Source organism: Homarus americanus, unplaced genomic scaffold, assembly GCF_018991925.1.
Source record: "Homarus americanus isolate GMGI-L3 unplaced genomic scaffold, GMGI_Hamer_2.0 scaffold57161, whole genome shotgun sequence".
Lineage (NCBI taxonomy): Eukaryota > Metazoa > Arthropoda > Malacostraca > Decapoda > Nephropidae > Homarus > Homarus americanus.
In genome coordinates this window covers 546,283-559,145 of record NW_024728994.1, presented here as the reverse complement: position 1 = coordinate 559,145, position 12,863 = coordinate 546,283, and the positions used below count along the sequence as shown (strand labels likewise).

Sequence of the window (12,863 nt, the reverse complement as noted above, 5' to 3'; positions counted from 1 at the left end):
TTAAGTAACCAGGAGATACCTGAGGTCACCACAGGGGAGCCTGAGGTCACCAGCGGAAATTGAAGGTCACCAGGGGATGCCTGAAGACACCAGGAAATGCTCGAGGACACCAGGGGATGCCTGGGGTCACCAAGGGATGTCTGAGTTCACAATAATATGCCAGAGTACACCAGGGGATGCCTGAGGTCACCGGAGAATGCCTGAGGTCAACAAGGGAAGCCCGAGGTCACCAGGGGAAGCCTGAGGTTACTAGAGGTTGGACTGAGTGCACCAGGAAATGCCTGAAGTCGCCGTGGGAAGCTCGAGATCGACAGGGCTTTCCTGAGGTTACCAGGAAATGCCCTAGGTCACCAGGAGATGCCCGAGGTCACTAGGGTATGCCTGAGGTCACCAAAGGATTCCTGGGGTCTCCATGGGATGCCTGAGTACGAGGGGATACCTGAGTTCATTCATTTCAGTCATCAGGGGATGTGTCAGAGTTCGTCAGGGAATGCAAGATATTCATCAGAGGAAGCCTGAGTCCCCAGGGGATGGCTGAGTTCCCCAAGGGATGGCTGAGTTCACCCTGAGATGACTGAGTTACCCAGGGGATGCTTAAGGTCAGCAGGGGATGTCTGAGGTAACTAGAGGATACCTGGGGTCACCAGAAGGGCCTGAGTTCCCCAGGGGATGACGTATGTCACAAAGAGAAACCAAACGTCACCAGGGGAAGCCTGGGAGCACCAGAGGATACCTGAGTACGCTATGGTATGCCTGAATTTGCCATGGGATGCTTGAGTTAACTATGGGATGCATCTCCTGGTGATCTTGGGCATTCCAAGGTGACTTCAGGAATCCCTAGTAAACTGAGGTATCCCTTTGACCTCAGGCGTCTCCTCGTGACTATGGGCATCCCTTAGTGATTTCGGGGATCCCCTAGTGACCTCAGGCATCCTCTGGTGAATTTAGTCATATGCTGGTGAACTCATTCATCTCCTCGTGAACTCAGGCATGTGCTGGTGAACTCAGGCATATGCTGGTGAACTCGGGCATCCCCTGGTTTTCTCAGACATCCCCAGGTGACCCCAGGCATCCCCTAGTGAACTCAATCATTCCATGGTGAACTCAGGTATCGCATAGTGACCTCAGGTTTGTCTGAGGTACCAGGGGTTATCTGATGATACCAGGGGTTGTCTAAGGTCACCAGGGGTTGTCTGAGGTCACCAAGGCTTGTCTGGGGTCACCAGGGGATGTCTGAGGTCACTAGGGGTTGTCTGAGATCACCAGGGGTTGTCCAAGGTCAACAAAGGATGTCTAAGATCACCAGGAGTTGTCTGAGGTCAATAGAGGTTGTCTGAGGTCATCAGGGTAGTTTGAGGACACCAGGGGTTCAATGAGCTCATCAGGCATTATTTCAGGTCCCCAGGGGTTGTCTGAGGTTAAAAGGGGTTGATTGAGGATCCAGGGGTTGATTAAGGTTACCAGGGTTGATTGAGGTTACCAGAGGTTGTCTGAGGTCGCCAGGGGTTGTCTGAGGTCACCAGGGGTGGTCTGAATTCATCAAGGGTTGTCTGAGGTCACCAAGGTTTGTCTGAGGTCACCAGGGTTGTGTGGGGTGACCAGGGGTTGTGTGAGATCACCAGGGGTAATTTGAAATCACCAGGGGTAGTCTGAGGTCGCCAGGGGTTGTCTGAGGTCACCAGGGGTTGTGTGAGGTCGCCAGGGGTTTTCTTAGGTCAGTTGGGGTTGTATGAGGTCACCAGGGGTTGTCTGAGGTCGCCAAAGGTTGTATGAGGTCACCAGGGGTTTTCTGATGTCACCTGGGGTTGTATGAGGTCACCAGAGGTTGTCTGAGGTCACCAGGGGTTGTATGAGGTCACCAGAGGTTGTCTGGGATCACCAGGGGTTATCTGAGATCACCTGGGGTTGTCTCAGTTTACCAGGGGCCCTTCTCGGGGCCCTACCAGAGGCGCCCCCTCCCAGGAGCCCTTAGCTTTTGGTCGTGGTGTCGTATATATTGCATACGTCCAGCAATCCCTTACTTAACTGTGATTGGTCGACTAAAATGTAAATCCACTAAATAACAGCCAATAGAAGAACAGAACAGTCAGTCAGCACTACACCCCAACTTATGTTTTCCTGTTGGATATTTATTCTCCTTTACATTGTTCAGGATGCGATGATACTGGAAATGCGATGGGCTGTGTATTTATTCATATATCCCATTGTTCTAAATGTGCAAAAACAACTGCCACCAGGTGCCCTACAGTTACAGTGCCCCCGGGACCCTACCATTTGCCTTACCAAGTGCACGCCCCCAGGGGCTCACCCAGGGGTGTCGGCGCCGCCAGGTACCCCAATGGGTCCTACCAACGGTGGTGGCGTACCCAGAGGCCTTCCCAGGGGCTCTCCCAGGGACGGTGGTGCCCACAGGGACCCTCTTAGGGGCAGTGGCGCCCCCAGGGGACCTCTCAGGGGTGGTGGCGCCCCCAGGGGCTCTTCTTAGGTACAGCAGCGCCCCCAGGGGTTATCTTTAGGAGGCAGCGGTGCCCCCAGGGCCCTTCCAGAAGCCCTACCACAGGCGACCCCTCCCTGGAGCCCTATAGCTTTTGGTCGTTATGTCATACATTTTGCATACGTCCAGCAATGCCTTACTTGCCTGTGATTGGTGGACTAAAATGTAAATCCACCAAATAATAACCAATAGAAGAACAGAATAGTCAGTCAGCACAACACCCCAACTTATGTTTTCCTGTTGGATATTTATTCTCCTTTACATTGTTCAGGATGCGATGATACTGGAAATGCGATGGGCTGTGTATTTATTCATATATCCCATTGTTCTAAATGTGGAAAAACAACTGCCCCCAGGTACCCTACAGTTACAGTGCCCCCTGGGACCCTCCTATTTGCCCTACCAATTGCGACGCCCCCAGGGGCTCACCCAGGGGTGTCGGCGCTACCAGGCGCCCCCAGCGGCCCTCCCAACGGTGGTGGCATACCCAATTTACCCATGGTCTCTCCCAGGGACGGTTGCACCCACAGGGACCCCCCAAGAGGCCCTCCTAGGGGCAGCGGCGTCCCAAGGGTAATTTCTATGGTAGGTGGCGCCCCCAGAGCATCTTCGTAGGTACAGTGGCGCCCCCAGGGGCTCTCTTTAGGGGCAGCAGTACCCCCAGGATCCTTCCAAGGGCCCTACCAGAGGCGCCTCCTCCCAGGAGCCCTATGGCTTTTGGTCGTGGTGTCATACAATTTGCATACGTCCAGCAAAACCTTACTTGCCTGTGATTGGTGGACTAAAATGTAAATCCACCAATGCAGCCAATAGGAGAACAGTACAGTCAGTCAGCACAACCCCCCAACTTATGTTTTCCTGCTGGATATTTATTCTCCTTTACAGTTCATGAAATGCTGATACTGCAAATGCGATGGGCTGTGTATTTATTCATATATCCCATTGTTCTAAATGTGCAAAAACAACTGCCCCCAGGAACCCTACTGTTACGGTTCCCCCTGGGAACCTACCATTTGCTTTGCCAAGAGCGGTGCCACGAGGGGCTCATCCAGGGGTGTCAGCGATGCCAAACGCCCCCCAGGATCCCTCCCAACAGTGGTGGCATACCCAGGGTCTCTCCCAGGGACGGTGGCGCTCAGAGGGGCCCTCCCAGGGGCAGCAGCGCCCGCAGGGGACCTCTCAAGGGTGGTGGCGCCCCCAGGGGCTCTTCTTAGGCACAGTGGCGCCCCCAGGGGCTCTCTTTAGGGGCAGCGGATCCCCCAGGGCCCGTCCAGGGGCCCTACCAAAGGCGCGCCCTCCCAGGAGCACTATAGCTTTTGGTCGTGGTGTCGTACATTTTGCATACGTCCAGCAATCCCTTACTTGCCTGTGATTGGTGGACTAAAATGTAAATCCACCAAAGCAGCCAATAGGAGAACAGAACAGTCACTCAGCACAACACCACAACTTTTGTTTTCCTGTTGGATATTTATTATCCTTTACATTGTTCATGATGGGATGATACTAGAAATGCGATGAGCTGTGTATTTATTTATATATCCCATTGTTCTAAATGTGCAAAAAAACTGCCCCTCGGTACCCTACAGTTACTGTGCCCCCTGGGACCCTCCCATTTGCATTACCAAGTGTGATGCCACCAAGGGCTCACCTAGGAGTGTCGGCGCTGCCAGGCGCCCCCAGGGGTCCTCCCAACGGTGGTGGCGTACCCATGGGCTCTCCCAGGGACGGTTGCGCCCACAGGGACCCTCCCAGAGGCCCTCCTAGGGGCAGTGGTGTTCCAAGGGGAATTTTCATGGTAGGTGGCGCCCCCAGAGGCTCTTCTTAAGTACAGTGGCGCACCTAGAGACTCTTCTTAAGTACAGTGGCGCCCCCAAAGGCTCTCTTTACGGGCAGCAGTGCCTCCAGGATCCTTCCAAGGGCCCTACCAGAGGCGCCTGCTTCCAGGAGCCCAATGGCTTTTGGTCGTGGTGTCGTACATATTGCAAACGTCCAGCAATCCCTTACTTGCCTGTGATTGGTGGACTAAAGGGTAAGTCCACCAAATAACAGCCAATAGGAGAACAGAACAGTCAGTCAGCACAACACCCCAACTTATGTTTTCCTGTTGGATATTTATTCTCCTTTACATTGTTCATGATGGGATGATACTAGAAATGCAATGAGCTGTGTATTTATTCATATATCCCATTGTTCTAAATTTGCAAAAACAACTGCCCCTAGGTACCCTACAGTTACAATGCCCCTTGGGACCCTCCCATTTGCATTACCAAGTACGACGCTACCAGGGGCTCACCCAGGAGTGTCGACGCTGCCAGGCGCCCATAGGGGCCCTCCCAACGGTGGTAACGTACCCATGGACTCTCCCAGGCTGGCGCCCCCAGGGACCCTACCAACGGTGGTGGCCTAACCAGAGTCTCTCCCAGGGATGGTCGTGCCCAGAGAGGCCCTCCCAGGTGCATTGGCACGACCAGAGGACCTCTCAGGGGTGGTGGTGTCCCCCAGGGGCTCTTCTTTGGCACAGCGGCGCCCCCAGGGGCTCTATTTAGGGGCAGCGGTGCCCCTAGGGCTTTTCCAGAGGCCCGACCAGAGGCGCCCCCTCAGCAGGAGCCCTATAGCTTTTGGTCGTGGTGTCATACATATTGATACGTCCAGCAAACCCTTACTTGCCTGTGATTGGTGGACTAAAGGGTAAGTCCACCAAATAACAGCCAATAGAAGAACAGAACAGTCAGTCAGCACAACACCCCAACTTATGTTTTTCTGTTGGATATTTATTCTCCTTTACATTGTTCATGATGGGATGATACTAGAAATGCAATGAGCTGTGTATTTATTCATATATCCCATTGTTCTAAATTTGCAAAAACAACTGCCCCTAGATACCCTAAAGTTACAGTGCCCCCTGGGACCCTCCCATTTGCATTACCAAGAGCGACGCCACCAGGGGCTCACTCAGGGGTGTCGGCGCTGCCTGGCGCCCCTAGGGGCCCTACCAACGGTGGTGGCCTAGCCAGAGTCTCTCCCAGGGATGGTCGCGCCCAGAGAGGCCCTCCCAGGTGCAGTGGCACCACCAGAGGACCTATCAGGGGTGATGGTGTCCCCAGGGGCTCTTCTTTCGTACATCGGCGCTCCCAGGGGCTCTCTTTAGGGGCAGCGGTGCCCCCAGGGCCCTTCCAGAGGCCCGACCATAGGCGCCCCCTCAGCAGGAGCCCTATAGCTTTTCGTCGTGGTGTCGTACATATTGCATACGTCCAGCAAACCCTTACTTGCCTGTGATTGGTGGACTAAAATGTCAATCCACCAAAATAGCCAATAGGAGAACAGAACAGTCACTCAGCACAACACCCCAACTTATGTTTTCCTGTTGGATATTTATTCTCCTTTACATTGTTCATGATGGAATGATACTAGAAATGCAATGAGCTGTGTATTTAGTCATATATCCCATTGTTCTAAATGTGCAAAAACAACTGCCCCTAGGTACCTTCCAGTTACAGTGCCCCCTGGCACCCTCCCATTTGCATTACCAAGTACGATGCCACCAGGGGCTCACCCAGGAGTGTCGACGCTGCCAGGCGCCCATAGGGGCCCTCCCAACAGTGGTGGCCTAACCAGGGTCTCTACCAGGAATGGTGGCGCTCAGAGAGGCACTCCCAAGTGCAGTGACACCACCAGGGGACCTCTCAGGGGTGGTGGTGTCCCCAGGGTCTCTTCTTTGTTACAGCGGCGCCCCCAGGGGCTCTCTTTAGGGGCAGCGGTGCCCCAAGGGCCCTTCCAGAGGCCCGACCAGAGGCGCCCACTCAGCAGAAGCCCTATAGCTTTTGGTCGTGGTGTCGTACATATTGCATACGTCCAGCAAACCCTTACTTGCATGTGATTGGTGGACTAAAGGGTAAGTCCACCAAATAACAGCCAATAGGAGAACAGAACAGTCAGTCAGCACAACACCCCAACTTATGTTTTCCTGTTGGATATTTATTCTCCTTTACAGTTCATGATGGGATGATACTAGAAATGCGATGAGCTCTGTATTTATTCATATATCCCATTGTTCTAAATCTGCAAAAAAAACTGCCCCTAGGTACCCTACAGTTACTGTGCCCCCTGGGACCCTCCCATTTGCATTACCAAGTACGATGCCACCAGAGGCTCACCCAGGAGTGTCAACGCTGCCATGCGCCCATAGGGACCCTCCCAACGGTGGTAACGTACCCATGGTCTCTCCCAGGAACAGTTGTGTCCACAGGGGCCCTCCCAGAGGCCCTCCTAGGGGCAGTGGCGTCCCAAAGGGACCTTTCTGGGTAGGTGGCGCCCCCAAGGGCTCTTCTTAGGTACAGTGGCGCCTCCAAAGGCTCTCTTTAGGGGCAGCAGTGTCCCCAAGACCCTTCCAGGAGCCCTACCAGAGGCGCCTCCTCCCAGGAGCCCTATAGCGTTTGGTCGTGGTGTCGTACATATTGCATACGTCCAGCAAAACCTTACTTGCCTGTGATTGGTGGACTAAAATGTAAATCCACCAAAACAGCCAATAGGAGAACAGAACAGTCGCTCAGCACAACACCCCAACTTATGTTTTCCTATTGGATATTTATTCTCCTTTACAGTTCATGAAGAGTTGATACTAGAAATGCGATGGGCTGTGTATTTATTCATATATCCCATTGTTCAAAATGTACAAAAACAACTGCCCCCAGGTACCCTACAGTTACAGTGCCCCCTGGGACCCTCCTATTTGCCCTACCAAGTGCGTCGCCCCCAGGGGCTCACCCAGGTGTGTCGGCGCTGCCAGGTGCCCCAAGAGGCCCTCCCAACGGTGGTGGCATACCCATGGGATCTCCCAGGGACGGTTGCACCCACAGGGACCCTCCCAGAGGCCCTCCTAGGGGCAGTGGCGTCCCAACGGGAATCTTTATGGTAGGTGGCGCCCCCAGAGGATCTTCTTAGGTACAGTGGCGCCCCCAGAGGCCCTCTTTTGGGGCAGCAGTGCCCCCAGGATCCTTCCAAGGGCCCTACCAGAGGCGCCTCCTCCGGGAGCCCTATAGCGTTTGGTCGTGGTGTCATACATATTGCATACGTCCAGCAAAACCTTACTTGCCTGTGATTGGTGGACTAAAATGTAAATCCAACAAAACAGCCAATTGGAGAACAGGACAGTCACTCAGCACAACACCCCAACTTATGTTTTCCTGTTGGATATTTATTCTCCTTTACATTGTTCATGATGGGATGATACTAGAAATGCAATGAGCTGTGTATTTATTCATATATCCCATTGTTCTAAATGTGCAAAAACAACTGCCCCTAGGTACCTTCAGTTACAGTGCCCCCTGGCACCCTCCCATTTGCATTACCAAGTACGATGCCACCAGGGGCTCACCCAGGAGTGTCGACGCTGCCAGGCGCCCATAGGGGCCCTCCCAACAGTGGTGGCCTAACCAGGGTCTCTCCCAGGAATGGTGGCGCTCAGAGAGGCACTCCCAAGTGCAGTGACACCACCAGGGGACCTCTCAGGGGTGGTGGTGTCCCCAGGGGCTCTTCTTTGTTACAGCGGCGCCCCCAGGGGCTCTCTTTAGGGGCAGCGGTGCCCCAAGGGTCCTTCCAAGGCCCGACCAGAGGCGCCCACTCAGCAGAAGCCCTATAGCTTTTGGTCGTGGTGTCGTACATATTGCATACGTCCAGCAAACCCTTACTTGCATGTGATTGGTGGACTAAAGGGTAAGTCCACCAAATAACAGCCAATAGGAGAACAGAACAGTCAGTCAGCACAACACCCCAACTTATGTTTTCCTGTTGGATATTTATTCTCCTTTACAGTTCATGATGGGATGATACTAGAAATGCGATGAGCTCTGTATTTATTCATATATCCCATTGTTCTAAATCTGCAAAAAAAAACTGCCCCTAGGTACCCTACAGTTACTGTGCCCCCTGGGACCCTCCCATTTGCATTACCAAGTGCGATGCCACCAGAGGCTCACCCAGGAGTGTCAACGCTGCCATGCGCCCATAGGGGCCCTCCCAACGGTGGTAACGTACCCATGGTCTCTCCCAGGGGCAGTTGTGTCCACAGGGGCCCTCCCAGAAGTCCTCCTAGGGGCAGTGGCGTCCCAAAGGGACCTTTCTGGGTAGGTGGCGCCCCCAAGGGCTCTTCTTACGTACAGTGGCGCCCCCAAAGGCTCTCTTTAGGGGCAGCAGTGTCCCCAAGACCCTTCCAGGAGCCCTACCAGAGGCGCCTCCTCCCAGGAGCCCTATAGCGTTTGGTCGTGGTGTCGTACATATTGCATACGTCCAGCAAAACCTTACTTGCCTGTGATTGGTGGACTAAAATGTAAATCCACCAAAACAGCCAATAGGAGAACAGAACAGTCGCTCAGCACAACACCCCAACTTATGTTTTCCTATTGGATATTTATTCTCCTTTACAGTTCATGAAGAGTTGATACTAGAAATGCGATGGGCTGTGTATTTATTCATATATCCCATTGTTCAAAATGTACAAAAACAACTGCCCCCAGGTACCCTACAGTTACAGTGCCCCCTGGGACCCTCCTATTTGCCCTACCAAGTGCGTCGCCCCCAGGGGCTCACCCAGGTGTGTCGGCGCTGCCAGGTGCCCCAAGAGGCCCTCCCAACGGTGGTGGCATACCCATGGGATCTCCCAGGGACGGTTGCACCCACAGGGACCCTCCCAGAGGCCCTCCTAGGGGCAGTGGCGTCCCAACGGGAATCTTTATGGTAGGTGGCGCCCCCAGAGGATCTTCTTAGGTACAGTGGCGCCCCCAGAGGCCCTCTTTTGGGGCAGCAGTGCCCCCAGGATCCTTCCAAGGGCCCTACCAGAGGCGCCTCCTCCGGGAGCCCTATAGCGTTTGGTCGTGGTGTCGTACATATTGCATACGTCCAGCAAAACCTTACTTGCCTGTGATTGGTGGACTAAAATGTAAATCCAACAAAACAGCCAATAGGAGAACAGGACAGTCACTCAGCACAACACCCCAACTTATGTTTTCCTGTTGGATATTTATTCTCCTTTACATTGTTCATGATGGGATGATACTAGAAATGCAATGAGCTGTGTATTTATTCATATATCCCATTGTTCTAAATGTGCAAAAACAACTGCCCCTAGGTACCCTACAGTTACAGTGCTCCCTGGGACCCTCCCATTTGCATTACCAAGTGCGACGCCAACAGGGGCTCGCCCAGGGGTGTCGACGCTGCCAGGCGCCCATAGGGGCCCTCCCAACAGTGGTGGCCTAACCAGGGTCTCTCCAAGGGATGGTGGCGCTCAGAGAGGCACTCCCAGGTGCAGTGACACCACCAGGGGACCTCTCAGGGGTGGTGGTGTCCCCAGGGGCTCTTCTTTGTTACAGCGGCGCCCCCAGGGGCTCTCTTTAGGGGCAGCGGTGCCCCCAGGATCCTTCCAAGGGCCCTACCAGAGGCGCCTCCTCCCAGGAGCCCTATAGCTTTTGGTCGTGGTGTCGTACATATTGCATACGTCCAGCAAACCCTTACTTGCATGTGATTGGTGGACTAAAGGGTAAGTCCACCAAATAACAGCCAATAGGAGAACAGAACAGTCAGTCAGCACAACACCCCAACTTATGTTTTCCTGTTGGATATTTATTCTCCTTTACAGTTCATGATGGGATGATACTAGAAATGCGATGAGCTCTGTATTTATTCATATATCCCATTGTTCTAAATCTGCAAAAAAAAACTGCCCCTAGGTACCCTACAGTTACTGTGCCCCCTGGGACCCTCCAATTTGCATTACCAAGTACGATGCCACCAGAGGCTCACCCAGGAGTGTCAACGCTGCCATGCGCCCATAGGGGCCCTCCCAACGGTGGTAACGTACCCATGGTCTCTCTCAGGGACAGTTGTGTCCACAGGGGCCCTCCCAGAGGCCCTCCTAGGGGCAGTGGCGTCCCAAAGGGACCTTTCTGGTTAGGTGGCGCCCATAAGGGCTCTTCTTAGGTACAATGGCGCTTCCAAAGGCTCTCTTTAGGGGCAGCAGTGTCCCCAAGACCCTTCCAGGAGCCCTACCAGAGGCGCCTCCTCTCAGGAGCCCTATAGCGTTTGGTCGTGGTGTCGTACATATTGCATACGTCCAGCAAAACCTTACTTGCCTGTGATTGGTGGACTAAAATGTAAATCCACCAAAATAGCCAATAGGAGAACAGTACAGTCAGTCAGCAACCCCCCCAACTTATGTTTTCCTGCTGGATATTTATTCTCCTTTACAGTTCATGAAGTGTTGATACTGGAAATGCGATGGGCTGTGTATTTAGTCATATATCCCATTGTTCTAAATGTGCAAAAACAACTGCCTCCAGGTACCCTACAGTTACAGTGCCCCCTGGGACCCTCCTATTTGACCTACCAAGTGCGTTGCCCCCAGGGGCTCACACAGGTGTGTCGGCGCTGCCAGGTGCCCCAAGGGGCCCTCCCAACGGTGGTGGCATACCCATGGGATCTCCCAGGGACGGTTGCACCCACAGGGACCCTCCCAGAGGCCCTCCTAGGGGCAGCGGCGTCCCAAGGGGAATCTTTATGGTAGGTGGCGCCCCCAGAGGATCTTCTTAGGTACAGCAGCACCCCCAGGGTTTCTCTTTAGGGGCAGCGGGTCCCCCAGGGCCCTTCTAGGGGCCCTACTAAAGGCGCCCCCTCCCAGGAGCGCTATATCTTTTGGCTGTGGTGTCGTACATTTTGCATGCGTCCAGCAATCCCTTACTTGCCTGTGATTGGTGGACTAAAATGTAAATCCACCAAATAACAACCAATAGGAGAACAGAATAGTCAGTCAGCACAACACGTTAACTTATGTTTTCTTGTTGGATATTTATTCTCCTTTACATTGTTCATGATGCGATGATACTGGAAATGCGATGGGCGGTGTATTTATTCATATATCCTATTGTTCTAATTATGCAAAAGCAACTGCCCCAGGGACACTACAGTGACAGTGCCCCATGGGATCTTCCCAGGTGCGACGCCCCCAGGGGCGTTGGCGCTGCCAGGACCCCTCCCAAGGGCGGTGACGCCCCCACTGGCCCTTCTAGGGGTGGTGGTGCCCCCAGGGAACCTCTGAAGGGCGGTGGCACCCCCAGGGGGCAGCGGCGTTCCCAGGGCCAACGGCGCCTCCAGGCGGCCCTTCCAGGGATGGCGGAGTCCCCAGGTGCCCTGACAGGGGTTGTGGCACCCCTTATAGCCATTATAGAGGCCCAATTTACTCAGGGGTCCTGAGCTTCCCAGGGAATTGTTGAGCTCCCCAAGGGATGCCTGAATACCCCAGGGGATGTTTGAGTTTTGCAGATGATGCCTGAGTACCCCAGGTGATGCCTGTGTTACAAATAGGATTCCTGAGTTTCTCAGAGAATGCTTTATTTGCCCAGGCTATGCCCGAGTTCACCAGGGGATACCGGAGTTCACCAAGGGATGCCTTAGTTCCCAGAAGTGCCTGAGCTCACCAGGGGATTCCTGAAGTCACCAGATGTCTGAGAACCCCAGGGGATGCCAAGTTCTTCTGAGGATGCCTGAGTTCCCCAGGGGATGCCTGAGTTTCCCAGAGGAATGTTTTCCCCAATGGATTCCTCAGTCCTCCAGGGGGTGTCTGCACTCCCCATGGGATGCCTCAGTTCCCCAGTGGATGCCTGCATTACACAGGTGATTCTTGATTTAACCAGGGAATGCTCGAGTTACCTAGGGGATTCCTGATTTACCTGGGGGATGCTTGAATTGCCCAGGGGATGCCTGAGGAACACAGAGAATGCCTGGGTATGCCTGAGTTCACTCGGGGATGCCTAAGGTCACTGGGGGATGCCTGAGGTCACCGGGGATGACTGAGGTCACCAGGGATGCCCGAGATCCCCAGGGGGTGTCTGTACTCCCTAGGGGATGACTCAGTTCCCTAGGTGATGCCTGAGTTACCCTGGTGATGCTTGCATTACACAGGTGATTCTTGACTTACCCATGGGATGCTAGATTTGCCCAGAGGATGCCTGAATTTACCAGGGGGTGCCTGAGATCACCAAAGGATGCCTGAGGTTACCAGATGCCTGAGAACTACAGGGCATGTCTGTGTTCCCCAGGGGATGCCTAAGTTCTCCAGGGGGTGCCTGAGTTTACTAGAGGATGTCTGATTTCCACACGGGATGATCTGAGTTCCCCAGAGGAAGAGTGTATTCCCCAATGGATTCCTCAGTTCCCCAGAGGGTGTCTTTGCTCCCCAGGGGATGCCTGAGTTGCCCAGGGGATGCTTGAGTTCACCAAGGGATGCTTGAAGTCACCAGGGGATGTTTCAAGTCACCAGGAGATTCCTGAGAACCCCAAGGGATGCCGGAGGTCGCCAGGGGATGCCTGAGTTCCCCAG

The 12,863-nt window shown here is 53.9% G+C and overlaps 2 protein-coding genes across 2 annotated transcripts; both read left to right on the top strand.

Annotated features, from left to right (window-relative positions):
• Nucleotides 1-4,046: 4,046 nt before the first annotated feature.
• Nucleotides 4,047-4,819, top strand: LOC121866280 (proline-rich proteoglycan 2-like). Its single transcript, XM_042365898.1, has 2 exons — nucleotides 4,047-4,289; nucleotides 4,715-4,819. The coding sequence occupies exons 1-2, from the start codon at nucleotides 4,047-4,049 to the stop codon at nucleotides 4,817-4,819; spliced, it is 348 nt and encodes a 115-aa protein (XP_042221832.1).
• A 5,454-nt stretch (nucleotides 4,820-10,273) lies between these two features.
• Nucleotides 10,274-11,077, top strand: LOC121866279 (proline-rich proteoglycan 2-like). Its single transcript, XM_042365897.1, has 2 exons — nucleotides 10,274-10,437; nucleotides 10,828-11,077. Exons 1-2 carry the CDS (start codon nucleotides 10,274-10,276, stop codon nucleotides 11,075-11,077), a joined length of 414 nt encoding a protein of 137 aa, XP_042221831.1.
• Nucleotides 11,078-12,863: the final 1,786 nt, after the last annotated feature.

What these genes read in the sequence shown, in the direction of transcription:
- LOC121866279 (XM_042365897.1), top strand. Translation starts at nt 10,274, where the DNA reads ATGCCACCAGAGGCTCACCCAGGAGTGTCAACGCTGCCATGCGCCCAT. An exon ending in GTCCCAAAGGGACCTTTCTG is followed by an intron (nt 10,438 to 10,827) that starts GTTAGGTGGCGC and finishes AACTGCCTCCAG; the next exon opens with GTACCCTACAGTTACAGTGC.
- LOC121866280 (XM_042365898.1), top strand. Translation starts at nt 4,047, where the DNA reads ATGTGCAAAAAAACTGCCCCTCGGTACCCTACAGTTACTGTGCCCCCT. An exon ending in TTCCAAGGGGAATTTTCATG is followed by an intron (nt 4,290 to 4,714) that starts GTAGGTGGCGCC and finishes AACTGCCCCTAG; the next exon opens with GTACCCTACAGTTACAATGC.